Below are 24,726 nucleotides of genomic sequence, written 5' to 3' on the forward strand. Positions count from 1 at the left end.
GTTTTTCCGCTGCCATTGCCAGTGCTCTTCCTGTTTCCAATTCTCTCCGTCTTCAACCACTGTTTCTGGCAACAACTCAGTGCATCACGAAATTGCTACTGCGTATTTGACACCCTCACGGCGTCGTTCAACCCGGAAATCTTTCGTACGTCTGCATCATGTCCTTTGCGATCACCATGCCCAGCTGGCCAGCCATCAACCAATCCGTTCCCTGAAGTCACGGCTAGCGCGAGTTGCGAGCAGGCTGTTGTCTCGAAGATATGCACGAACTGCTGCGGTTTGAGTCTCAAGACTGTCAACTGCATCAAGTCAAACGCCGTTGTTGATCATCAACGTTCTTGCAGCTGGGCTCTCACCCATCGTGTGGTGTCGATCCAAAGGGGTCCCAAACAACGGACACACGCCTTCTGGTCTGCCAGACCCCGGATGTCGGCATGGACCAAATGCCCCCCACCACTCCGACGCGGTCTTCTCTCCATCACGATAGTCTCGCTCGGCTCGCTGTATCTGCTTTGTCCCTCTGGAATCTCGAACGAGTGAGACCCGACGGTTGGCTCGCTGGCTATGGTCCAAACGCCTAGCCTACCCACTACCCCTCTCCCCCTCCAACGAACGGTACTGGCTCATCTGCACCCCTCCGCCTTTTCTGTCCCATTTCTTCACTCCCCTCCCTGATCGGTGCGGCTACATACCCACATACCGTCCATTGGGTGCTTGCTCGTACCAACTATTTCCTCTTACGTTTGCCTGCGTCTTCAGCCCCTTTGATTCCCACCATTGAAAACAACCCCCTGATCTCTCGTCCATGCCCCGTGCCTCAGATGAAGACGCCCTAAAAATGGCAAAAAGGCCTAGTGGCCAGTTTCCTCCTTCAGTACCCATGTCCTGCGAGGCAAGATGAGAAAGAGGAGGGGGTGCTCTTCGCACAACGCCGCTAGCGACGTGGGCTCGGCTGTGACGTTTCTTCATGCTCCGTCACTGAATGACAATGGAGGGGTTGCTCGTCACTGGAAATTTGGGCACACTGACTGTACTGGGCCAAAACTTGGGGGGTGGAGGGGGTGGATCGCTAGCTTGGCCGGTCTGGCGTCCGAGGAACACCACGACGCCCCGATCTCCCTGTCTTCGGACCAATGTCCACACGAGCAAGTCTTCTTTTCATGCTAAATATTTATACCGTCGGACCCGTTTCCCCCACGCAAGCTGGCTCCCCTGGACGCCGGTCATGAGACATCTCCTGCATCGCTTCCCTCCTGCCCCTCATATAAGTAACGCCATCGACACCTGGGTCTCCTCGACTTTCACTCAGTGTATCTTTTCCCACTCTCAATTCCTGCTCTTCTCAACCCGCCTCACTCAATCTCCCTCCCTCTCCTCTTACAAACCCTACCAATCTTCATCATGACTGCCTCCAACGGTACCAACGGCCACTCGGCCCCCAGGCCGCTGCCTGTCGGCATTTACGCCCCGACCATGACCTTCTTCAACCCCGAGACCGAAGACCTCGACATCCCCGTCATCAAGAAGCACGCCGAGCGTCTGGCGCGCGCTGGCCTTGCTGGCCTCGTCACCATGGGCTCCAACGGCGAGGCTGCCCACTGCACCCGCGAGGAGAAGATTGCCGTCACCAAGGCCACCCGCGAGGCTCTTGACGCTGCCGGCTTCGAGCAGACCCCCATCATCCTTGGCGCCACCGAAGGCAGTGTTCGCGGAACCATTGAGCTTTTGAAGCTGGCCCCTGCCGCCGGCGCCGACTACGCCCTCATCCTGCCCCCTTCGTACTTCCGCGCCCAGATGGACGAGGCTGCCGTTCACGACTACTTCATCGCCGTCGCCGACGAGAGCCCCATCCCTCTCATTCTCTACAACTACCCTGGCGCCGTCTCCGGCATCGACATGGACAGCGACCTCCTCATCAAGCTGGCCGAGCACAAGAACATCATCGGCACCAAGTTTACCTGCGGCAACAACGGCAAGCTGACCCGTGTCGCCCTGGTCACCGACGCCAAGACCCCCTGGAACGAGGGCTCCGGCTACATGGCCTTTGGTGGCATGTGCGACTTCACCGTCCAGACCCTCGTCAGCCGTGGTAGTGGCATCATCGCTGGTGGACGCCACGTCGCCGCCCAAGGTCGGCGTGAAGTTTGGGACCTCTACGCTGCGGGCAAGAAGGAGGAGGCCATCGAGCTCCAGATGAAGCTCAGCAAGGGTGACCTGGTACCTTACCAAGGCCGCCGTCCCCGGCACCAAGGGTGCCATCAACAGCTACTTCGGCTACGGTGGCTACGGCCGTCGCCCCCTGAAAGCGCCTCGAGAAGGAGAGGACTCAATACATCGCGGACGGCATCAAGGAGCTCATGGACATTGAGAACTCTCTGTAAACTCCTCGCTTCCTTTCCCGGGAGACTCAACTTCGCCTCACGGGTGACAGCATCCCTCGTCTCGTTGGAGATAGTGTGCGCGCGCGATGAAGCACCGAGCCCAGCAATGGAGGGGGTGGGCTCGGCCCCGTGGTGACCGAAACAGCGAGGTGCGCGCTACGTCAAAAGTCGCGAGTCTGCCCCTCTTCGGCCCCCCACCTGTGGGGCACCGCCCCAAAGGGCTCACAAGCCACAAAACCCCCCTTTCACCCACCAAAGTGGGGGTCCGTTGACGACCCCGCGGGCGGAGGGACCAAATCTCGGGATAGAGGCCGACCGGGCAGTCGCTATCCCGGGGGAATTGCGGACGCTTGGCGGTCGACTCTTATTTTTTTCTTTTTCTGTGTGTTCTCATGGTTCGTTCCATATTTCGTACATTGGAGTTGTGCATGGAGAAATAGCATCTTGATCGGATTTGGAATCGAGCGCACATGTGTGTCAAAATGGGCCGGGTTTCGTATGGGATGGATTGCAAGGTGCCACGAGGCGAAGGGGAGACGAGTGTCAGTGCCATACATGGCGCATCAATAGAGATACCGTTATGACTTGTGATTCTTGTCCCCCGTGCCGTTCAGCATTGTCATGTCGACTTTTGTTTATTTTCGCTGTCGTAGGCCTAGAGACCCGTCGGGAGCGTCACAATGCGACGAACCTAAGTGGAGCCTCGGCTGGACCGACGGCTATTAGGTATTAGACTTCCTGTCTCGTGGAGGCTAGCAACTGTTCATCCACATAATATTTGGATTCCCCAGCTTCATTACCAGTGTCATAAGGTATTCTCGTTCTCATTCTCATGTTCGTTGAACTGTGCCGTGCGCCACCTATGCACTATGCGATGATCCATGTTCACACGCGACTGTACCGCCTGGGGTCCATCTCGCTGATATCAGAGCTGCTCGTCTTCCCGTCCATCACATACTCGGCCATGAGCTTCCCCGTCGCCGGCCCGTTCTGGATCCCCCAGCACGTGTGCCCGGCCGCGACCCACAGCCCTGGCGTTGACGTCGCGCCGATCAGCGGCCCGCCCTCGCGCTGCGGCAGGTAGCACGCCTGCTTGGCTTTGACGTTGGCGGCTGCCAGCTGCGGGCTGAACGTGGCAATGTAGGCGAGCAGGTCGTCGCAGTTGGCCTCGTCGACGCGGATGAGGTCTGCTGTGTCGGGCAGCGGGTCGGTGCGGTCGGGCTCGCCGCAGGCGTAGACCTCGCCAAAGGGGCGGGCGTAGATCTCCGGGTCGACGATGCGCTTGTGCTTGCGCCGCTGGCCCTTGACGACGCGGTGGGCGGGGACATAGTCCTCGGGCAGCAGGACGCGGGTGAAGACGGCGTAGGGAGAGACGGTCGCGTCGTAGACGACGCTGTGGGCGCGCAGGCCCTCGACCTTGGATTTTGGGAGCAGCTTGCCGGTCCAGGGGCCGGCGGTGACGATGACGTCTGTAATGTCGGACAGGGTGTGCGTCTCGGACGTGTCGCGGTCGAGATACTCCACCGATTCGACGCCGGTCGGCGACGAGTTGATCTTGGTGAGCTTTGCGCGCGTGCGAATGTCGACGCCTTTCTCGGCTGCGAGGGCCGCCATGGACGTTGTGAAGTGGAAGGGGTGGACCTGTGCGGTTTCCGTCGCGCCGGGGTGGCCCATTTCCTGGTACGAGTCGATGATTTCGTGATCGACCCAATCGAGGTCCTTGGGGACCACCGAATCTGCCAGCAGAGCTTCCGCCGCGTCGTCCTGTTTCGGGAGCCGCTCCCAACCTTTTTGTTCTTCTCCGTCATTCGCACCAGGTACGGCAGCGGCCCGGGCCGCGGAGGCTTGCTCTACGGCGTCGAGCTTGGCACGGGTGACTGTTGCGTCGAAGCTGCCGCATCCGACCCTTCGGTATCCCCAGCGTTCGGCACCACCATGCTCGGCTGCGAGCTCGGCATGAAGACGGTAGGAAAGCGGCACCAGAGGCTGCGGATAGGCCCAGAGCGCGAGGAGGCCACCAGCTTTGCCCGAGGCGCCGGCCGCGATGGAGGTGGCCTCGAGAAGGGTAATCTTGTGCAGCGTGGGGTCAAATTTGGGATGTCGGGAGAGGAAGTAAGCTGTCGTTGAGCCAATGATGCCGCCGCCTGGTCGATGTCGTCAGAGCTCGAGCCACGGTGGCGCCTCCACGCAGAGTCACAGTGCTCACATACCGACAATGACAATGTTCTTTTTTGATTGGGGGTCCATTGTGCGCAGCTGGGGGTAGATGGATTGTGTGGCTTGGGGATGCAAGGCACGCAGAGCCTGGGTAGCCTTCTTCCTCTTTTTGACACCGTTACTCATGGCGGGCGGCCGGCTACAACGAACGAGAGGCAATGGCGGAGGGGCATCCAAGTGCCAGAGCTCGAATGGCGGGGTCAAGCTCTTATCGATAAGGCACACGGCCTTTTGACGAGCTCGACGCGCGATTCTCCCAACGATTCCAGGTCGAGGCGACCGATGCCTAGGTGTCCATAATCGCCGAAAGGGACGAAGCAAAAGGCCGATGGTGCATTCGCCTGACGTTCGGCGCGATCGTGATTGGTTCAGCAGCATGACAGCCTGCTTATTAATGACTCGCGCACCTCGGCTCACACGCGGGAAGCGGAAGAACATGTGCCCCGGTCGCCCCATTCTGGCCCAAAACGCGCTGTCGGGTGGTCGGCAGACCCGGATCCAGGACCCTTGCCACCCCTCCCCCCCTCCCCCTCCAGTAGTCGCATGTTCCACAACAGCTCATGCTGTGGTCCCACTGGAAAGAACAGCTTCAAGCATCTTCGATGACGGAAACTAGGCCAAAACGACACCCTGCCCGGCCATGACATGTCCTCGGTTCGTGTCGCAGCATTTTCGCCAGCTCGCATACAGACCCCGCCTTGACCACAAATCTACTGACACCCTCGCTCGTTTGAAAACTTGCTCCCTACAAAAACAACAACCGTACCACATACAACACCGTCGCCCGACAAACACATCCGTGACCTTGAGATACACCCCGCCTTCCGACTCGATACGAACACGAACAACCATGGCATCCGCTACAAGCTTCTACGACTTCAAGCCGCTTGACAGTACGTGTCTGGCCCCCATGCGCGCTCCAATTGGACTGTCCGCTAACACATTGATCAGAGCGCGGCCAGGAGACCCCCACTGCCGATTACAAGGGCAAGGTCGTCCTCATCGTCAACACGGCCTCCAAGTGCGGTTTCACACCGCAATTCGAGGGCCTCGAGAAGCTCTACAAGTCCATCAAGGAGAAGCACGGTGATGACTTTGTCATCCTCGGCTTCCCCTGCAACCAGTTCGCCGGCCAGGACCCCGGTACCGACGACGACATCCAGAGCTTCTGCCAGCTCAACTACGGTGTCACCTTCCCCATTATGGCCAAGTCCGACGTCAACGGCGATGCGGCCAACCCCCTCTTCACCTGGCTCAAGGATGAGAAGCCCGGTATCATGGGCCTCAAGCGCATCAAGTGGAACTTTGAGAAGTTCCTTGTCGGCCGCGACGGCAAGGTCAAGGGACGCTGGGCCAGCACCACCAAGCCCGAAGCTCTTGAGAAGCCCGTGCTCGATGAGCTCGCCAAGCCCGCGCCCGCCGATGCTGCTCCTGCTGCCAAGCCCGAGTAAGCTCTCGCCTTGAACGACGGGCATGATACGTGTGCTAGGTTATAAAAGCGACCTTCCTCCGTACACGAAACTGTCCTTCAGCCAGCTGTCTTTACATGTCTATATCCCGAGTCTATATATCCCTGTTGCGATGAATTGACGATTTCCTTCACCGCCTTGGACCACCATGATGCATACTGCCGTTTGGTGTTTGTAGTTGCGTAGTGCATTCCAAAAATGCGTCCTGTCCCGTTCTGTGCTCATTGCTGAACCTACTGTTACACCTCAGTTATACGGTTGGCACCACACTGCATTTGTGAAATATGCTAGCTTAGACGCCCTAGGCTGACCTTCAGTCGTTCTCCCTACGAGCCGCCTGCAACATCTTCGACTGAAACGACCCCCCTCGCGAAGGGACTGGTCGATATTCGGCGGCCTTTTCATAGAATTGCGGCACGGGAATCCTATCTACGTGCGAAGCAGCATGTGGCTGTTTGCCACTGCATGCCCTCACAGGTGACGAGGTCCATGTTGGGACGTTTGGCGAGGGTCTGCGCGCAAGCGCAGACGCCGATAACGATAGCAATCGGAAGCCAAAGAGATGAGCTATTGGCGCAAGTGCGCCATAGTCTGCGAGATCGCCTTCCACGACCCTAGTCGAGATCTGTTGTTTGTCAATTGGCGACGACGAAAATAGACCATAGGGCTCGTGGCGTCAAAATTGACCAGGCCTGCCAAGTTATCATAGGACTTAAGGTTGCGATTAAGGTCAAGATCGACGTGGCGATCTTTGGTGACGATCTGAAGCTGCGTTCCCGTCCGATTACAAAAGTTCCTTGCAGGTCGCCAGCCCATTTCCTACCCTGTCCGAAATCCTTTCGGCTTCCCAACTGAGTAGGACAGTGGCTTGAATTAGACCCGAAGCAAAAGGCTTGACCACCGCAGCAAGCAAGTCTTCCCAACCTGGGGGCAAGCAACATCAAGTCTGCAGGCTGAGGTGGAGTGCCCCTCTACACATCGTCGTAGGACTTCTCGCCTGTGCCGCAATGACGGCAACTGTCGCCACGATGCTGTTTGTGCCGCTGAGGATTCCCATGGACTCTAGATTCAGGTGCCCTGCAAGATCCGGTTGAGTATGGTAGCGCGTGTCGGCTGCCATTCGTTCCCGAGAGCGGCAGGGCTGCGCCTCGCAACAGTCCACTGATGTATGAAGCTGGTCTACACGATACTCACTTTCATAAAATCTATAAAATGACAGAAGCCTCTCATGGTCTACAGGAGATAATTCATAATCATCTCAAACATACTCTCAGGCTTGTAACACCACAGTTTCCTTGCCAGTTTTATTGCATTGTCAACTCACTTATATTTCTTTATCGTTCGCCTCAGTCAGAATGCACTCCTCCGCCATGATTCTGGGACTTGTAGTCTCAACGACGGCATCTCCACTGTACGACACCAGCCGGTTCAGCAGACGCCAAGATGAACCCTTCAATGACAAAGCAAAGCTCTGCGGCCTCCGTGACCTCTCAAATCCAGATGGAGCCAGAGCTGCATGGGAGGAAACCGGGGCCGCCTCTTTCCTCGACAACTTTATCACCAATGACAGAAGTAAGTTGCAGATGCCTGACCCCCCGCAAGTATCAAATGCTGATCTCGAAATCTATCATTCAGAGGGTGATCCGACAGATTGGGTCAAGATCCTCGAAAGGCTCATCACTGGTGACCCTGGCACGAATGCGGACGGTTGCTCCAGCGTCAAGAACGAGTGCAATCCCGGCATCGAGCAGGGCGATTGCGCAACGTACTTTGACACCTTGACGGAGTATCCTAACCAACGCCTTGGATACTGGGTTTTCATGGCGGTGAATGGACTGCACCAAAAGCTCACGGCCCTCTACAACGAGCTCTTTGAGAAGACGATGCTCAACACCCTGGCCATTCCAACCATGGTCGAGAAGCTCGGTGGCGATCAGGGTTCTGGTGGAGATGTGCTGAAGTGGTTGACTGCCGCGGCTGGAGCGGGTGGTGCCGTTGCAGGCATGAGCCCCAATGTACGTGCCGCAGACCGATGATGAACAGTCGATATCCGATGCTAACACCATGTGCAGGGAGCCATCCTCGGAGGTGGTCTCAGTTTCCTGTCTGCCATGTTTGGCGCTGCAGCTGAGGAGGAAAAGGACCTTGTTGACGACATCGGAGCCGCCATGGGAGCCGCTTTCGAGAAGACGAGTGCACGGATTTCCAGGGCGCTGGGAGCCGCCGTGGGCAGGGCGACTGATCCGGGAGATTACAATGCTCTTCCGGCGGGCCCCGGGTCGGAACCCTTTCAGAGCAGTATCGCCAAGTTCTTCAGTGGCGGCTGGTGGCTGCTAGAGAACGACTCTGCCGATGTCACTGGTGGTCTTCAGGCTACCGTCGACGCAGTCAAGATGAAGGTTGTGGACCAGATCCTGCAGTCGAGCGGCTACTACCTCTTGGTGGACCGCCACGACAACACCCTTGAGCTCTGTGGCACGCCGCTGGGCCGTCAGTGGATGCCCGTCAGAGTTGGTGAGGCTGACCACTGCATGTACGTTGCGAAGGTTGGAGAGGGCTTGGGCAGTTTCTATGAAGCACCGGCTGAGGTCTACGAAGCCATGGCTGAGTACGGACTGGGAAACCGCATGGCATACTACCGAATTCTGCTCGATTGCGCCCTGAACAGCGCTGGAGATTCGTCTGTGCGGACCGACGCCCTGGTTCCTGGGCAGATCCCGCTGTGTTACTTCAACATGAAGGCAGTCTATCTGGATAGGCAGGGCTGTGAGACTGGTAGCGACGGCTTCTACACCTGCCAGAGCTTCACCACTGAGGATGTCAAATGATTGATGATGGAGAGAAATGCAAGCTGAGAAGCTCGAGTAAGGTAGCATTCCGAGTCGAATTATTCTTATCGCGTGTTTCTTCGTGTTCATGCCAGCCCTGACCCAACTGCACGGGAGAAGTGAATGAAAGCGACTCCTGGGCCAAAAGCCATCATGGATATCGCGCCTCATGTGAGCGAGATGGAAACTGGTGTTCGATGGGGCGATCATTTCTCAGCTCTCCACCTTAGTGGCACAGCGTCCTTCATAATCATGCTCTCACAGAATACTTACTTGATCCAGAATCACGGCCTCATCTGTGTGGTAGGCTTGAAATTTTCAGCCCTGAAATGCCAAGAAACACATGTGTCGGCATGGTCTAGGACGTTCGAGATAGCGGACGCCTCGCACCGCTAAGTTGTACGAACATTACCATTTGAATGGATAGAGGTATTGCCTTGCAGGTCTGCTTGAGGGATCTACTATGCATTCGATAATGCCGGAATACGCCTTCACGTCTTTATCACTGGTTGAATCCGTTGATATCAATTCATCAACACGCAGCAAGGTGGGCTGGTAGTGGGCTACGAAGACACAAACGAAGCTTCACACGTTTGGAAACACGTCTCTTAGGCACCTTGGGAGGCACCTATCATGGTCGCGGGCATTAAAATGGCTTGAGGAAGCTATGCATTTCTTTGTTCCTGTAGCGGGAATTAACTTACGCTTTCTGTAGCGCAGCATTTTACAAGCCTCCGACAGCTGACAAGACACGTTTAACGTCCAAACTTTAATTCATCAGCAGTCGTCGCTTGGTCACATCACATTAGTTTCTGGCTTGCTGGAGTTCGTTAGCTTGATCGAGGCCGGCGCCAAAGTCCGGGGTAAGACAAGGCTCACCAGGACAACACCGTTTTCGTCCCAAGTCCATGAACAACCTCGCGTCTTTCAGCCCCAAGAGCTATTAAGGTTACCAGACGGACCCTTCAGCTGGCCTGTGGATGTCACTTTCATATCGACACCGCCTCTTCTATAGTAGATGTGCCTCTTGACCTCTTTCGTTTGCAGCTCGTGCACGCTAATAGACAGGCTGTGTGGTTCTTGCAAGCCTAGAAGGCTGAGACGGATTTGTGGGATGGTGGCACATGGCGTTTTCCATGCTGTTATGATTCTATCCAGACAATAAAGATGCCCCAGGGGCCATTCTAGACCATCCAAAAACCCCGACGGCAGCCTTAATTGCTAAGGTACCTCCTGCAGCTGTCTTATCGTAGAGCTCGAATTCTCCAAAAAGGCCACAACTCTTCCATTGATACTGGATATCACACTTCACAGCAATGAAACATTTTCTTACGTCAAGCCTTTGGCTTGTATTGCTGTTAGGCAGCCGTGCTGCAGATTCTCAGTCGACTGAAGCAGTCCCGAGCGCAGTCCAGCCCATAGACAACGGCCCCGGTCCTGTTGACCCGCCAGAACCATCGGCAGTCCCAGTAGAGCCCCCCGGTACGCCTCCCAGTGATACTCCCTTGGAAGCTATACCACCACCTGAGAGCTCCTTACCGGCACCTGTTGTTCCAACAACGAGCGCCACCGAAGGCGTGATCGCTGATACTACTGCTGCGACAGTATTCGACCCGGCACCTACTTCACCTCTGGCCAACCCAGAGCCCACAGAGCCGTCTCTGCCCATCGAACAACCCCCAAGTTCGACGGTGGTAGAAGGAATCCTGCCCCCTCCGTCAACTACGCAGGCTGCTGTAGGACAGAGCTCCGCGCCCGTGGATGGGCCTACGAGTGCCCAGGGCGCAGAAGTCACACCACAGGCGAGTGCGCAGAATGAGGTCTCGGAAAGCCGGCCTCCAGCAGGCTCTCCGGCCCCAGCACCGACAAGGGATACTCCTGATTCAGTTACTCCACAGGAAGTCACAAGCATGAGCAGAGCACCGGAGCCCAATGCAAGCCCAGAGGCTACGACTACCAGTCCCGACGTGCCTGGTGGCGGCGGGGCGTCCCCGAGTCCTACGAACCCGAGGAATTCTGGTATAACTCCTTCAAGTCCCCCACGTGAAGCCCTGGGCAGTCCTGATCAATCACCAGTAAGCGATAAGACTGGAACTCCGGCCACCACTGATGAAGCATCTCCAAGTAACAAGGCTCCCGGAAATACCGACGGGAGCCCAGGCACCGCCAGTGAAAGGCCAGCACAGACGGATGCTCGAGGCTCAAGTCCCAACGGTGAGACCTCTGCCACCTCTCGCGCCACCAATGAAGAGGCAACAACTCGGGATCAGCCTTCTGCAAGCACACGACGCGGAGGTGATAACTTCCCACAAACAACATCCACCTCTGTAAGAATCTCGACTGATACGACTCGTGCAGGAGATTCTTCCAGTGGCAGCTCAAGACCGACGCAGAGCTCTTCCTCACTCGCGCCGCTTTCTACTGCTAAGCCTAGCGATGGAACAGGGTTCCTCGGTATTGACTTGTCAGACGGAACAGAATCTTCTGAAGAGACCCCACCCGATACTACTACGCCCGAACAACATGATGCCGAGGCTGAGGCAAACCTCCCCTTTACGGTCATCTCTGATGCAGACGCACAAGACGTCGCCATTCTGGAAGCCGCGATGTTCGAGTACTTTGTCGAAAACGATGCTCAAATTGGTGACGATGTGCAGGTCACAATTCCGGCTGTGGCGTCAAATTGTGATGTTGGCCTGACTAGGCGGGGTATGGAAGAGGAGAGGTGGCCGGGTAGGTTCAAGTCACCCATTGCCCAGAGACAGGCAAATTGCAAGATCGTCACGAGCTTGGATTTCGATTTGTACTTTCACTATATGTTGCCGAGCCAGACTGCCGAGCGTCCGAATCAGTTATCGGAGAGGATCACAGCTAGTGTAAGTGGGAACCGCATCTCTTTGCTGCTCCGTGTAGTCTTGATCCCACCACTGACAATTACAAGGCCGAATATGTCCAGTCGGTATTTGGACTTCGGAACATAAGCTTTAAATACGTGGGCGTAAACTTCTACACTCCGGACAAAGATGACGCAGACTGGACTACGGTCAGATATAAAGAAGACAGGCTCGAGACTTGGATGGGGGAAACCCGGAAAGGTGATAAAATGTCACTTAACGTGTGGCTAGTGACCGACTTGAAGAAAGGGGAGGGTGATGACGAGAGGGAAATCAACGAGGTACGTGCTGTATCACCTCAATCATCACCCGCGTACAGTTTCGCAAAGCCTGACTATTGCGAAACAGTATTCCACGTTTCCCGAAGACAACAGTGGCCTCATAGACGGCATCGTTATGAGACAGGCTCACATCAGCGACGTTTCGCCAACTTTGATCCACAACATTGGGCATTGGCTGGGCTTACGACATACCTTCAGCAAACAAATTGAAGACGGTGAGCAAGACTGTGTCGCTAATACTGGTCTGCTTTCTTCAACCCAAACCAGCGGCTTGAAGGACACTATGTACAGCTGCTCGCAGATACCGTGTTTTGAGACGAACGCTCGAAACATTACAAATTTTATGAGTGTAGGTCCCTTTGAGTTGTACATTATGGAGCATGGCGGCGTTTGCTGACTTGGAGCCCAGTTCTCGAGTTGCAGAGGTGATGCCACTGGTGGAGGATTCAGTATCGACCAAAAGGCAGCCATCTGGGCACGTGTGATTCAGTTTCGGCGTACGAACGCTGAAGATGAGTGTCAACCATCAAGTTCTACCACCACCAAGTCTGCCATCCAGAAAAGATCCTCTATGCAGGATCTGGTCGATGGAAAGTGTCCAGACCTTACTGCCGAGGCTGAACGAATTAGGAACCAGCCGGTCAACGGAGCTACTGCCCCTCTGGCTTTGGGTTCTTGGGGGTGGTGCATGCCATGGCTTATGAGCGCCATTATTTTAGCTCTGTAGGGCCCTGATAGCTTCAAATTCGACGTTAGGAGATTATTATCAAGAAGTTCACGTTTCAAGTCTCATGCCTTGCGCTCCAACATCGCCACTCTCACCCAGCACGATGTAAGTCCAACACGAAATCCTCTCAGCAGTTTTGCTCAGACCCATCGTGACGCTGAAAATTCACTACTGAGTTCGAGACGGGGCTGTCTTAGCAAATCTGTGGCACCCACCTCGATGTTAGCTTCTCTTCAACTCCGTGCTTTTCGCTCATTGGCATGCCAGATGGCGGCTGTCTGTTCGCTTTGGATCTGGTCTCTTAAAGACGTGAGGTTGATCATGTGTCAAAAAAGTCGCGAACTACTTTGTGTAGGCCCTAGGCGGCATTCAAAATAACGACGGGCCTCAGCCGCCAAACTCTAAAACCGGAGGTGGCTCTGCCTCGAACATCGATCGCAGCTTATCTAGTTTCATGGGATTCAGCCCTTCAGACCAAGCCACTAGCGCAACATAGAGTTCCGACTTCATTGCTCGATTGGTCCTCAGCCTCTTTCTCATGCGTAACATCGCCGTTCTTGGCAGTAAGAACGAACTAAGGAGCCACAGGTTACAGGAAACGCTCAGTCCAGTTTGAGAGAAGCCAAACTGTTCTGGGTAAATATCACTTGGTGATTCAGCCTCACCGCATATGTAGGGACTGGCCTTCGTGGACCTATTCTATGGCATCCGCTACCTGATTAGTCGTGTCTCGAGCACGGAGTCGAGACCGAGGTCTCGCAGAGTAGTGAGCTCCTGCCTTATCACTGTTGGTGTCCTCTCAATCTGGAATCAGCACACCACAACTTTCCCAATTGTTCCGATCCTGTGAAAGGACTGTTCATTGCGACATAGATCAATCAATATGGTGCGGCTTTTCACGAAGCTTGTCGCATGTCTTGCTGTACAGGCCGCAGGCGCATACGTCCATCCGAGCATGGTGACTATCACGAATGACATAAGAAGGCATCAAGAAGCGCCGGTACCGACGCCTCCTATACATGGACTGGATAGGCGCCAAACAGATGGTGCTGGCCGGACGTATACTCGTACCATTGCCCCTGACTCTGTCTGTGGCTACCTTTCAGCCTCACCTGGCAACGACATTGTCTGCGAAAACGGCGAGCGCTGCAACTGGGTCAAAGCAAATGGGCTCAATGCCGTCTTCTGTGGCATAAGCAAGAATGTAACTGCAAAAATTAAATGCTACGAGCGCGACGCGATGGCAGCCGACCCTGGGCTATGTAATGACGTTTGCCAAAGCAATAAGTTCAACCTGCAATGGTCAGTTCCTCCCAACAAAGCTTGTGGCTGTATCATCCGTACCAGGCACTGACATCACCGCCGCAAAGACCGATGGAGCAGCACCATACTGTCGTACATACGCTTATCCAGAAGGCATACGCGACTACAGATGTGCCTCGACGCCCGTAACCGTGGCACAAAGTGCGGACTTTACCTATGAAGGACAGGTAGGCCGTTCTTTTGAGACGACAGTCGTCTCCAATATTGCAAGGACGACCGAGGAATCCCAGAGCGATTCGACTCCCGCGACAGCCTCCTCGAGAACAGGAACAACACCAATCTCCACTTCGGATTCCTTAAATTCGTCAAACGAGTCGAAAGGAAGTAGTGTGCCAGTTGGCGCGATAGTTGGTGGTGTAGTCGGAGGCGTTGCCTTGATCGCTCTCATCGCTGTCGCCATTTTCTTCTTTCGTAAAAGATCCACGCGGAAACGAAACTCGCCGGCAGAGAATATTGACGGCGGCTATCCTTCGGTTCAACAAGTCTATCCCGAGCCTGACCAACAGGTGTACCCACTACCATCACCACGTAGCGAACTTGACGGCTCAAAAAGCGGCATGATTTCGCCCGTCCAGTCCACAGACTATGGACGGCCCGATTCTTCGGCTTATGACGGTCAGACAGTCAGTGATATGCACAGGCCGTACTCGCCGGAAGCCCAGTCTTCATTCCAACAACCAGTGGCGTACGAGATGGACCAAGGGAACAGCCACAATAGGGGACAGGTGCATGAGATGGGCTGACGGCTTACCTAGCTGGGCAGATATAGAGAGGGCACATGGTGGTACGCTTCAATTCACACATACATTGAGTCACCTTGAGAGGCACCACTGGCACACCTCACGGCTTGGTATTGAAAGTGGATCAAAGATTGAGAATCGGACTGACTCGGTGATTTGTGGTGCAAGGTGGCAGTGTGAGAAGTTCTTTAAGTGGTATTTTATGCTTGTTCCCAAGCCGGGCTTCGTCACGAACTGTTTGCAGATCTAATCGATCTAATCCAAAGAAGAATCCATATCGGAAAGGCCAATTCATCCAAGTGACCCCTCGTTCTCTCCTGCCGGCATGAGGTTGTTCGCCCCGTCATTCAGACTGCCTAGCTCGGCCAGGTCCAATGGACTTCGTGGTGAAGAATGCCTTTGGTTGGCCTATGAGGAACTGCATACAAATGAAGGATTCTGGACCTAGGCGCATTGGTCGTGCATTACAATCCCATTTTTAGTGGTGTTGCATGATCCTTCACCAGGGATCAAACTGCATCGATATGTGATACGAGGCCTTTGGGCCTGCTGCTTTCAGGTATCCCGTCCATCAAGATATAGCGGCTGCCACCAGAAATCACTCGCGTCAAGTGTAAAACCTGCAAGACAAATAGTTGCTACCAGCTACCTTCGGAATTTACATTTTGTACGACCAAAGTTGCTCCCAGGGAACAGACGGCAATACCCCGTAGCGTTCGATGACAGCTTGAGCCACACCACTTGCTACGTATACGGTGCTCACATAATCATCTTGGCTGGCTGGCAAGCTGCGCAACGTCGTTACTGAGAACCTTGACAGTCACCTCTGAAGGATTCATGCATGCATCTTTCTTCCAACCTACCATTACCAGCTAGCGGCTATACTTTTTGCTCGTTTTCTCGCCATGCCAGTTGTATAAAGGTCAGACAGTCCCGCGTCGTTTCCAACAGCCCAAAATACCACCAAACATCCACATCACACTCGAACAACCAGTATCCAAAGTTTCGAGACGAAATGAAGATCTCCTACTTTTTCTTGTCTGTCCTCGCATCTATGGCCACGGCTGCACCCGTCGTGCCCAGCGAGGCCTCCAAGGATGCCGTCGAGAGGCGCCAGCGCTTCCCCGAGTTGTGCGGTTCTTGCGTGAACGGCTTCAAGATTTGCCACGTTTGCTTCTCTATCGGCTGTATCAACGAATCGCGCCCCTGCTAGGTCTGCTACTCACGGTTCAAATCTTCCTTCCTTTGAAGTCAGTCACACTCGAGTGTCTCTGATCTCCTTATTGCTGACCAGGGGGCTACTACAGTTTCACGAAACTGTCGAAACTGCTGGTAATATCTGTATTACTTGCGTCAAGTTGTCGTTCAAGGTTGGGCTCTGGTGCAAGGAACATGTCTTCGACTAGCGAAACAACTGCCATCATAGGCCTCAAAGATACATGTGAAGTTTAAAGCTGAAAACAGAAGGGCTTCTCGGCTGATTCTGGTGATCTGTCATCGAAAAATAGTCTCCAGGTATCGAATTCGACGTGTCAAGGAGTCTTGTGCAACGAGTGAAGGGATCGACTGTTGGTCTCTTGGTGGTCTCAAGGAAGATAGAATAATCGATACTCCTCTCTAAACCTTGGTCCATCGGCCTTCCTTGTAACTATTCCTCTATGGTGCTCGGTCCTCTCTTCTTGATTCCTACGATCAAACAACAGGCAACCCTCTGTCGGTCTCATACATCCCTCAAGTCCTGACACTACGCCAGCCCTCACGTCAGTTTTGATAATAGCAAAGGTCGTGAAGTCTATTCATCAGTCTGAAGTAACACATCAGCACTGCCGAGGGCCTTCATCCAGTTAGAGGTGATTAGAGAATTGCTGGTGTTGATCGGCTACGTAGGTTAAGCCCCATGGCCCAATCGATTATACGTAAACTGAATCTTGAAACGCACGATACATTAAATTGGGGTAACGCCACCAAATTAAGAATTGAAGATATACTCATCATAGAGATAGTGAAGATAGCGAGAGGCTTGTCAAGAATTCCGCATGATGTGCGAGTCAGATGGTCTTCCGCCGTCGCCTCGGAGGTTCAACCCATTCACAATGAACGATGACTGCCTGCCTTCTCCCCTATACTGAGTATTATACGCTTGGAGGCAGCCTCACCTATTCCGGATTCGATCGAAAGACTTTCTAGGCCCCTCAAAGATTCTATCTGTATACCATCAGGGCAATGGCCAATGAGGGACAACTTAATACCCCTGACCGAGACGTCAGGAAATCAGCATATGTTCGAGGTATGAATATCTGAACGTGTTATAGGAATGTTCCTCAAGTAAGCTATCATAATTGTGTTAAATAAAAGGTCTCCAAGATTTCACGAAACACATGGCAGATATCAAGGTTTTTTTTTTTCTTTTCAAAAAAAAACCCCCCTTTGGCATTTTTTGGAGCCTTCAAGACAAGTTTCGCCTCAAATCTTGTCAACATTTGCACGCATCGCAGTATAGGGCTGTGGACTTAATTCAGGATGTCAAGAATTATAAGAAATCATTGCGTGATGGCAGAAGAATGAATAAGTCACTTATTTGAAGGATAATGAGCATGAAAGAATGTCTGCTCCTGTCAAAGATTGCAAGGGTGTGTTTTACGTCCTGATACAGCTCAGGAGTCCAACGTAATATGGGCTGACAAAACGAAAGGACGCGACTTATAGGCTACAAACACAAGCAGAGTTTTGCAGACACTTAACGTCCGTATTGCTTATATGCCCCATATCGACACATTTTCGTCTCGAGGCTGTTCAACAGGCGTGTGCATTGATCAGAACTAAGTTGCCACCTGATCGCAACCGCAACCAGATCTTCAATGGGGCCACTATACAAGCATGTAAGGAGTACGACTAAACAATGTGTGAGATCAACCTAACCTTACAAGTGCTTGACAACCTGTGGATAGTGCTACATCTCCTGGCCGTACCTCACAAACATCGAGGTCTCCTAACATCGAGACAGCATCACCAGCAGCAATTAACAGGTGCAGAAAAGAATTCCACAGCGGGAGAAAGGAAGAAGAGAGAGTAAAAGGGGCCCAGGAACGTGCGTCGTTACAGCTTCACTTGCATGTGTCATTCTGTCAACAGGCTTGACAGCAGCAAAAGTGGCCTTGGCCAAGACCCTTGACATACCGCAAGCAAGTTTACCTGCAGACCTCCTCGCTGCTTCGTGGACCTCGAGGCCACCGACCTGCAGTGTCCCTAGAGTTTGCAGGACCACGACGGGAAGCTCCAGACAGGAGGATGAGGCCGTGACCCCTTTGACGGCGCCGATGGCATCCTCCTTCGCTCCACAGTAGACGGAGTTGCAGCGTTGCCAGGAGCCTCGAACGCAGAGGACGATCCACAGGAGATTACCGCATAAGCTTTCGCACGCCCTGCATAAGCTCCAGCTTCCTCTTTCTCGACCTCGAGTCACCCTGCTTGCCGCCCGCCTAGAGCGCGTCGCCGGCATGAGGCTTGGACAAACACATCACCCCCTCCTTGTTCTCAATAATCGCCACCCATCTCCCTCGCTCTCTGCGCAAACCGTTGAGGCCAAAGGCCTCGACCAGGCCTCGCGTCCGCACGGCGGCGCTGAAGTTTGAGATGCGCACCATGCCCCCCCCCTTCGTGGCTGAAAGCAGGAGGCGGGTTCAGCGCCGAAAAAATCCCCGACGACAAACGGAGAGGCTGATCAAAGCATATCACCGCCGACAGCGAGACCGGTGATCTAGTCATATCGCCGACAGCGGCCCAGGCGAGAGCTGATCGCCAGGTTCAGGGCGAACAGCATCCCCCTAAAGGCAACAACACCCGCGCTGTCGCCCCCCCTCCACTTCGTCCCTCACTCCCTCGGAGACTGAGCCGCGTGCGTGACAGCCTACTTCACACATGCTTGACGGAGTCCAGTGATTGACAGACGCTCGCTTCGCGCCCCAGAACTCAAATAAACGAGACCGAGCCAGATGCCATGCATGCTCGAGGCTCTGTCGGAGGGGGTTTCATGGGGGGCCAAAAAGGAAATTGTAATGAAGGGGGACGGGAAACAGCAAGTTGACCAGGGTTCTGGGTCCAGAGTGAAACAGATGCCCCCGCGGCGCGGCGTGCTCGATGCTTCGTCCGGGGGTGGGTAGCTCTGCCGGAAGGGAAAGGCGGCAGGAGGATGAAGAGCGTGAAAGAGGAGGGAAGGGGAGGGGTGGAAAGCTTCTCAACACTTTGACACTTCGCGGGGTGCTGTTGCTGCATGTTCCGCTTCTACAGGGCGCGATGTAGCTGTCCAGACTTCAACACCCTGCGAGCGTCTTTTGGGCTGCCCTGCTAGCTCAGACCTCGTCTGACGCCGGTGACACCATCGTAGGCATGACGGCCTGAGAGCTCCCAGGTCCCCTTGACGCCGTCAGAGACAGCTTCCCTTTCGGATCTCGTCAAGCACGCCAGTGCAGCCATCACCGGCCCTAGATTTGACAATGCAGGAGATAGGTGGGTGTTGAAAACGGCGCTCGTAGCCGTGTGATGCCCCCCCTATCCACGAGCCTCCAGGGGTGTTCTATGCCGACCACAACCGCGTCAACGCGAATGAAGTCATAGAGGCCGTCGACGACGGCACTGCGATAAGACGAACATTCCAATGTCTTAGAGCGACCCGTGGCACTTCTGTTAGGGCTGGATATCGTCGGCCCAATTCAGGGCAATCGTGTGAACAGGCCAGGGACAGACCCATTCCCCCACGCAAGAGAGCTAGCATAAAAGGCAAAGGGTTGCCGCCAGCGTGAGTCCAGAGGCGCGGCGTTGAACGATTCGACCACTCGGAACAAGAGGGTTGGACGCGATATGCAGAGTCATCTGTCCAATTATCCGACTATTGAATCGACATGGGATGATGGAGGGAGGGAGCTTGGACAGTGTGATGAAGAGTGCATCTACCTACCGTGATGAAAGGTGTGGCTGCTGCGCCTCTTTGCATTTTGTGACGATGGCGCTGTGCTAGTTGGCTTCGAGAAGCTCAAGGGAAGATTGTTTGCAGAAGCGGCGCGACCCCCCCTTTCTCAATGTTGCGATGGGCGCCAAGTCGACCAGGCTCTGTCCGCATATGCGCTGTGTGGGTGGCAGCAGCAGCAGCAACAGCTCTCGCAAGCTCCCCTTGCAATCCTCTTTCCATTTCATCTATCTCATCCCACGGATGATGCGGAGAGCGGCGACTTGGGAGTCTCTTGGGCGTCCATTCCTATAGACCACAGAGGATACAGAGGGGAGCTTTTCTGCCTCGGGAGGAGCTCGTCCACACGGCAGTCGTTGAGCAGAGGAGGCAGGGTGGGGAAGAAGAGAGAGGGGGGGGGTGAGGGCTGTTTTCACAAGCCAAAAAGACCAGCCGCCGCCACTGTGAACCCCGGCACCTCAATCATGAGAGCCAGCCCCGTCGGAGCAAAGTCCTAAAGCGTGGGAAGCGTCCGGGCTCGATCCAAACCCTGTGCCCCACTCCAGGGTCGTTATTCCCCCTTGGAACCAGACTTGCTCCTCCAGTGGTGGTGGCGGCGGCGGTGGTCGTGGTTGTGGTGGTGAGGATGGACATTCCTCGAAGCCCAGAGTTCAAGATTCAAGGGACCAAGGTTCAGGGGCCCACGGTGCATTGAGTTTGCGCTGTGCAAACGGCTTAACCCCCTGAGCTTGGGTCTGTTGAGCGACCAGTAAATGAAGTTCTAGGGCTTTTTCGGAGCTTCTTGGGGTTTGATAAGTTGGGATCGGCGCAAGGAGGGAAAACTCAATCGTGCCGAGGTGCGCGAGTCGTCGATTATTGAAATTTCAAGGCACCTGTCAGTGCTCTTCGGCGGGGGCTTGTTGAAGCCCACGCCCGCCTGCGCTGGCGTGATGAAACCCCAGATTGTGCCCGGGACCCGAGCCTCCCTGGACTCGGGCAGTCGCCAGCATTCCGAGCTCGGGCCGGGCGCGCGTCTGCATCAGACGAGACGTGACCCCCAGTGCAAGGAGCGGCGGCGAGGCTTGGTGATGAAGCAGTTGAGCGCCTCACAAGTCTATGGGCCAAAGCAGAGCCGGTCTATCAAACCTTCGCGCAACGGGTAGTTGGAACAACGTGCAGGACACGGGGTAGCCTGAGCCGCCTTGATCCGTTGGGTCTTACCCCAGGTTCATCAGGTCTGGGGAAACGTGTGCTTTGGTCAATTTGGTTGGGCTGGCGAGCTACATGCCGGCGTCGGGAACTCTGGGGATACTGGGGATTCAGGCGTTGTACCGTTGTTTTCGCCCGTCAAACTCGCATCAAATCCCCGTTTCCCCGTCTTCCAGTACGTAACATTTCGATCCAACTTGGCCGCCAACGCAACGCGCAGTCGCTGGTGCCCTGCGGAGAAGATGGAGAGGGTAGTTGGCGTTGCCTAATAACGACACCTCTATTAGTCACTGGCGTATCTTGGGCGACCCTTTGGGTGTCATGGTGGTGTCGCGGCGGAGGCGAGGCGGAGAGGCGCATGCATAGATAGGGTTTTGCGGGGTGAGGCCGACAGACGCGCCGTACGCCTCAGACACGGGAACTTCGTTTGTTGTCCATTGACCTCATCCCATCGACTATCGACTATCAGCCATCGATCTTCATCCATGGCTGATCTGCCCTAACAAAGGATGGTCGGTCGTCATGGGCGAGGGCCAAAGGGGGCCACGTCGATCGCTGTCGGTGAGCAGTGCGCTGCTGCAGGAACTTCGTCCGGGAACCGTCAGCACCAAGCGCCAGCGCTTCGCCGTATCCGGGCTGGGGGCGCGCCCCGGCTCCCTCCCTTGCCAGTTGGCTTGGGTTGTCATCCGGCCTCTTCACCGCGCTGGTGCGTGATTCTTGCTTTTGATCGTGCTCACATCGGACGAACATTTACTGGTCTTGTCCCTGCTAGCAACAAACAGATGCGACGGACTCCCCCTTACGTCGTCGCGAAAATAACCGGCGCTGTTCCGACGAGCTACCGCCCCGCGCCTCAGCCGACTACTAACTAAGCGCGAACTCACGGTAGCACCAAATTTGTGAGCCTAGTGGTGAAGCCAGTCCCAGGTCGCCCGGGAGGCTTCGTCCAGTTCTTGTGTCGTGCTGGCCCGCGATTCGCGGAGATTCGCCGGAGGAGGAGCGAAAGGAGGGTTCCTCTGGTCAGGCACCTTGCCTCTTCGCCGCCTGCTATGCAGGTATGCGTACCATGCCAGACGCACACGCTTCCTAGTCTTGGGTTCTGATGCTGCAACGTTGCGACGCCAGTTCGGCGAGGCCAATCAAGCCGCTGATCTCATGGCCGGGAACCCCCCAAAATCGATCCAGGCGCAATGGGAGGAAACCCTGCGGAGATTATGTGCTGCCACCCCTCTTAAAGGGCATTCTTGTCGTCGTTTGCTGCACTGCGCTAGGCCAGCTGAGCACGAAGTGGACGAGGTGAGGCAAAGGTGCGCTCTTCTCGCGTTTCGCTTGAGTGGGCTGGCTGCGGCGCAGCTGGGACTTCTTCCAGTTTCCGGATTCCGGTGCATTGCGGGTGAGGGCCTGCGGGAGCCAAATCTGGTCAAGGGTTCATTGCCGGCTGACACCCTTCGACATGTCAGTACCCATAACTCTGAATCGTCATCTCGAGTCGTGAGCACTCCGACGTGCCTTGATACCCCAACCCTCAGTGGCCAATGGCCGCCTAAGCTGTTCGCTTTTGCCTGTTGCAACCCTTGGCTGGTTTGGTACTTGTGACGGGGGGGAGCTTCCTGACCGTGTGTCTGTGCAGTCAGAGTCGCCAATAGCCAAGCTAAAGAATCTCGTACTATGATGCTGTGATGGAAGATGGCGGCGGTACCAAGGTATGCCACCCCTCTTCTCCCCCCACTTTCTGTGGCACTAGATGCTGGCTCAAGCAAATCTCCGGCAGGGGCATCGCCGGAGCCTTGATCTCTGACAGGACAGCTCGGTGAACATGCTCCAAACGGTGAGCTTGTGGCGTTGAGTGTTATGCCTGTCTAGCAGGGGATCGGATTTCATTAAACTAGCCACCCCAGCATCCGCTGAATTATGGGTACGTTCTCCTCTTCTCCTGTGCCCGCAACCCTATTCGCTGACAGCAGTACCCAAAATGGCCCTGCCTACTCATATATCGTTGTAAGCAGTGCATCAGGGGAGAGTGAGAGAGTGAGAAGAGGGGGGTTCCAGAATGGAACGGGAGGAGGATGGGTGTCAATTCGGGGGCGTTGTCCTCTCACAAGTCTGTCTTCTCATCCCGCGTATGGATGCCAATCCCTCCCGCTTTCAAACGGTGGCGGGTGGCCTTGCTGGCCTCGGCATTCTCGTAGTTCGCCAATGACTTGCAGGAAATCGATGAAGATCGAATGGAGTCTTCGACCGCAGCGTAAGCCACAACATCTTGGTGTCTCTCCTTCTCACACCAATGAACGTCAGAGATGGAGGCGTTCGTTCTACCGTAAGGTACCTGTGCAAGCCCAGCAGCCAAGGCGAAGGAGGGGGGGTCTTGACGTTAGGTCGTTGGCCTGTGTGCCAGCGCCCGCCGCTGCCAATCACTTACCCTGGATGCCGCTCAAGATGCGCTGGCATCAAGGGTGGAGTTTGTGAGCTTGGGGCATCTTGCTATGCATACGCGACACCAAGTAGCTCGCACAGCATCAGTCCGTCGACATGATAAGAGCGACCCTAGAGAATAGACGTAATGGAGTGACGACATGGAGTGCCTGCAAGCTTATTGGGGTCTGTCAAGAGGCGCCGTATCTGCACCCAACACCACGACCACTCCGTTTCGTGCAGCCTGTGTCACATCGCGAAGCCCTCAGGGATCCTGGTCCCCTCGCCAGGTTAGTTTAGCGCTCTTTCGATATGAAGGAAGAAAAGAGGCGCTTTCCCTAGAGCTTCTACGCAGGCTTCTGAGCAACTTCTAGCGTCAGGCGTGTTGTACATGCGCGGTGATGCTTGCACGCACTAGCCCAGTCCTCATAGATTGTCTCACCTCACTCACAACGTCTTTTTGCCCACCTAACTTACATGTACCCTGCCACCCACCCTGACCGTGGGAAGACGACCTGCAAGCCTGCGGGCGCGTGAACACCCATGGTCACCTAGGTCGTAGGGAGCACACCAGCGCGCCATGTATAACAGTCGTGTTAAGTCGCAATGAAAACCTTGGGAGGAAACCGACTGGAAGGCAACCAGCACCACAAAGGCATGCAAATATGTATGTGCCTGGCAGTCGGTAGGCGGACGGGCGGCGGCAGACCACATTGATCAGCGTTCAACGTAGGTGGTAGTGCGGGTGGTATGTAGGTTGTGAGAGCACCTGGGAGCAAGGCCAAATCGCTAAGACACTGACTGATAAACCCCCCCCCCCCTAACGGACTAATAAGTGAGTGAGTGAATCCATGACCATCGATGTTTGGTTGTGCAATGTGCTCCGACCCGCCGTTCACACTTGCGCAATCGCCGTGAGCAATTAGCCGCTCAGCCTGGTAGCCCTGTCTTCAGGTGCCGCTGAATTAAATGCAGTAGTTCTGGCGCCGGAAAATCCGAGCTCTCTCTCCATCACGCGCGATGGTGAGCTGGACGGAGCAATCGGCCCTCAACTCGGTTTATTCAAAGACCGATGGACTGTTATCTGCTCTAGTGCAGTGGGCACCCTACCCACTTGTGCCTTGGGAGCCCTTGGCGGTAGTGCAAGGGAGCGCTGGATTTGCCGGCCATGGAGAGCTTCCAGTTGGTCGGTGCTGTTGCCGATCTCTCAGCTCAAGACGGGCGAGGCGTGCGCCTGTCGGCAGGGTCCGAAACGGAGTTGCGCGATGCCTCGGAAGCCTCGCGCTGTGGGTTCGAGGAAGGA

At 55.1% G+C, this 24,726-nt stretch overlaps 9 protein-coding genes across 9 annotated transcripts; 7 read left to right on the plus strand and 2 right to left on the minus strand.

The window, feature by feature from the left end:
* Nucleotides 1–1,401: 1,401 nt before the first annotated feature.
* VDBG_00212 (dihydrodipicolinate synthase) lies at nucleotides 1,402–2,381 on the plus strand (the record flags this gene model as incomplete). Its single annotated transcript, XM_003008485.1, has 2 exons — nucleotides 1,402–2,217; nucleotides 2,316–2,381. The coding sequence occupies 2 exons, from the start codon at nucleotides 1,402–1,404 to the stop codon at nucleotides 2,379–2,381; spliced, it is 882 nt and encodes a 293-aa protein (XP_003008531.1).
* Nucleotides 2,382–3,266: 885 nt separating this feature from the next.
* On the minus strand, nucleotides 3,267–4,724 carry VDBG_00213 (oxidoreductase; the record flags this gene model as incomplete). The annotated part of the gene is made up of 2 exons (XM_003008486.1): nucleotides 3,267–4,525; nucleotides 4,592–4,724. The coding sequence occupies 2 exons, from the start codon at nucleotides 4,722–4,724 to the stop codon at nucleotides 3,267–3,269; spliced, it is 1,392 nt and encodes a 463-aa protein (XP_003008532.1).
* A 413-nt stretch (nucleotides 4,725–5,137) lies between these two features.
* VDBG_00214 (peroxiredoxin HYR1) lies at nucleotides 5,138–6,049 on the plus strand (the record flags this gene model as incomplete). Its single annotated transcript, XM_003008487.1, has 2 exons — nucleotides 5,138–5,491; nucleotides 5,550–6,049. 2 exons carry the CDS (start codon nucleotides 5,449–5,451, stop codon nucleotides 6,047–6,049), a joined length of 543 nt encoding a protein of 180 aa, XP_003008533.1.
* Nucleotides 6,050–7,422: 1,373 nt separating this feature from the next.
* VDBG_00215 (conserved hypothetical protein) lies at nucleotides 7,423–8,895 on the plus strand (the record flags this gene model as incomplete). Its single annotated transcript, XM_003008488.1, has 3 exons — nucleotides 7,423–7,639; nucleotides 7,703–8,082; nucleotides 8,140–8,895. 3 exons carry the CDS (start codon nucleotides 7,423–7,425, stop codon nucleotides 8,893–8,895), a joined length of 1,353 nt encoding a protein of 450 aa, XP_003008534.1.
* Nucleotides 8,896–10,211: 1,316 nt separating this feature from the next.
* On the plus strand, nucleotides 10,212–11,876 carry VDBG_00216 (conserved hypothetical protein; the record flags this gene model as incomplete). The annotated part of the gene is made up of 2 exons (XM_003008489.1): nucleotides 10,212–10,377; nucleotides 10,501–11,876. The coding sequence occupies 2 exons, from the start codon at nucleotides 10,212–10,214 to the stop codon at nucleotides 11,874–11,876; spliced, it is 1,542 nt and encodes a 513-aa protein (XP_003008535.1).
* A 122-nt stretch (nucleotides 11,877–11,998) lies between these two features.
* Nucleotides 11,999–12,797, plus strand: VDBG_00217 (predicted protein; the record flags this gene model as incomplete). Its single annotated transcript, XM_003008490.1, has 3 exons — nucleotides 11,999–12,070; nucleotides 12,138–12,419; nucleotides 12,480–12,797. The coding sequence occupies 3 exons, from the start codon at nucleotides 11,999–12,001 to the stop codon at nucleotides 12,795–12,797; spliced, it is 672 nt and encodes a 223-aa protein (XP_003008536.1).
* An 883-nt stretch (nucleotides 12,798–13,680) lies between these two features.
* VDBG_00218 (conserved hypothetical protein) lies at nucleotides 13,681–14,924 on the plus strand (the record flags this gene model as incomplete). Its single annotated transcript, XM_003008491.1, has 2 exons — nucleotides 13,681–14,001; nucleotides 14,105–14,924. The coding sequence occupies 2 exons, from the start codon at nucleotides 13,681–13,683 to the stop codon at nucleotides 14,861–14,863; spliced, it is 1,080 nt and encodes a 359-aa protein (XP_003008537.1).
* Nucleotides 14,925–17,613: 2,689 nt separating this feature from the next.
* Nucleotides 17,614–18,359, minus strand: VDBG_00219 (predicted protein; the record flags this gene model as incomplete). Its single annotated transcript, XM_003008492.1, has 3 exons — nucleotides 17,614–17,649; nucleotides 17,830–17,849; nucleotides 18,038–18,359. The coding sequence occupies 3 exons, from the start codon at nucleotides 18,357–18,359 to the stop codon at nucleotides 17,614–17,616; spliced, it is 378 nt and encodes a 125-aa protein (XP_003008538.1).
* A 2,727-nt stretch (nucleotides 18,360–21,086) lies between these two features.
* VDBG_00220 (predicted protein) lies at nucleotides 21,087–22,607 on the plus strand (the record flags this gene model as incomplete). Its single annotated transcript, XM_003008493.1, has 4 exons — nucleotides 21,087–21,186; nucleotides 21,481–21,717; nucleotides 21,933–22,066; nucleotides 22,137–22,607. The coding sequence occupies 4 exons, from the start codon at nucleotides 21,087–21,089 to the stop codon at nucleotides 22,605–22,607; spliced, it is 942 nt and encodes a 313-aa protein (XP_003008539.1).
* Between the last annotated feature and the right edge of the window lie 2,119 nt (nucleotides 22,608–24,726).

Source organism: Verticillium alfalfae, genomic scaffold, assembly GCF_000150825.1.
Source record: "Verticillium alfalfae VaMs.102 supercont1.1 genomic scaffold, whole genome shotgun sequence".
In the NCBI taxonomy this organism is placed as follows: domain Eukaryota; kingdom Fungi; phylum Ascomycota; class Sordariomycetes; order Glomerellales; family Plectosphaerellaceae; genus Verticillium; species Verticillium alfalfae.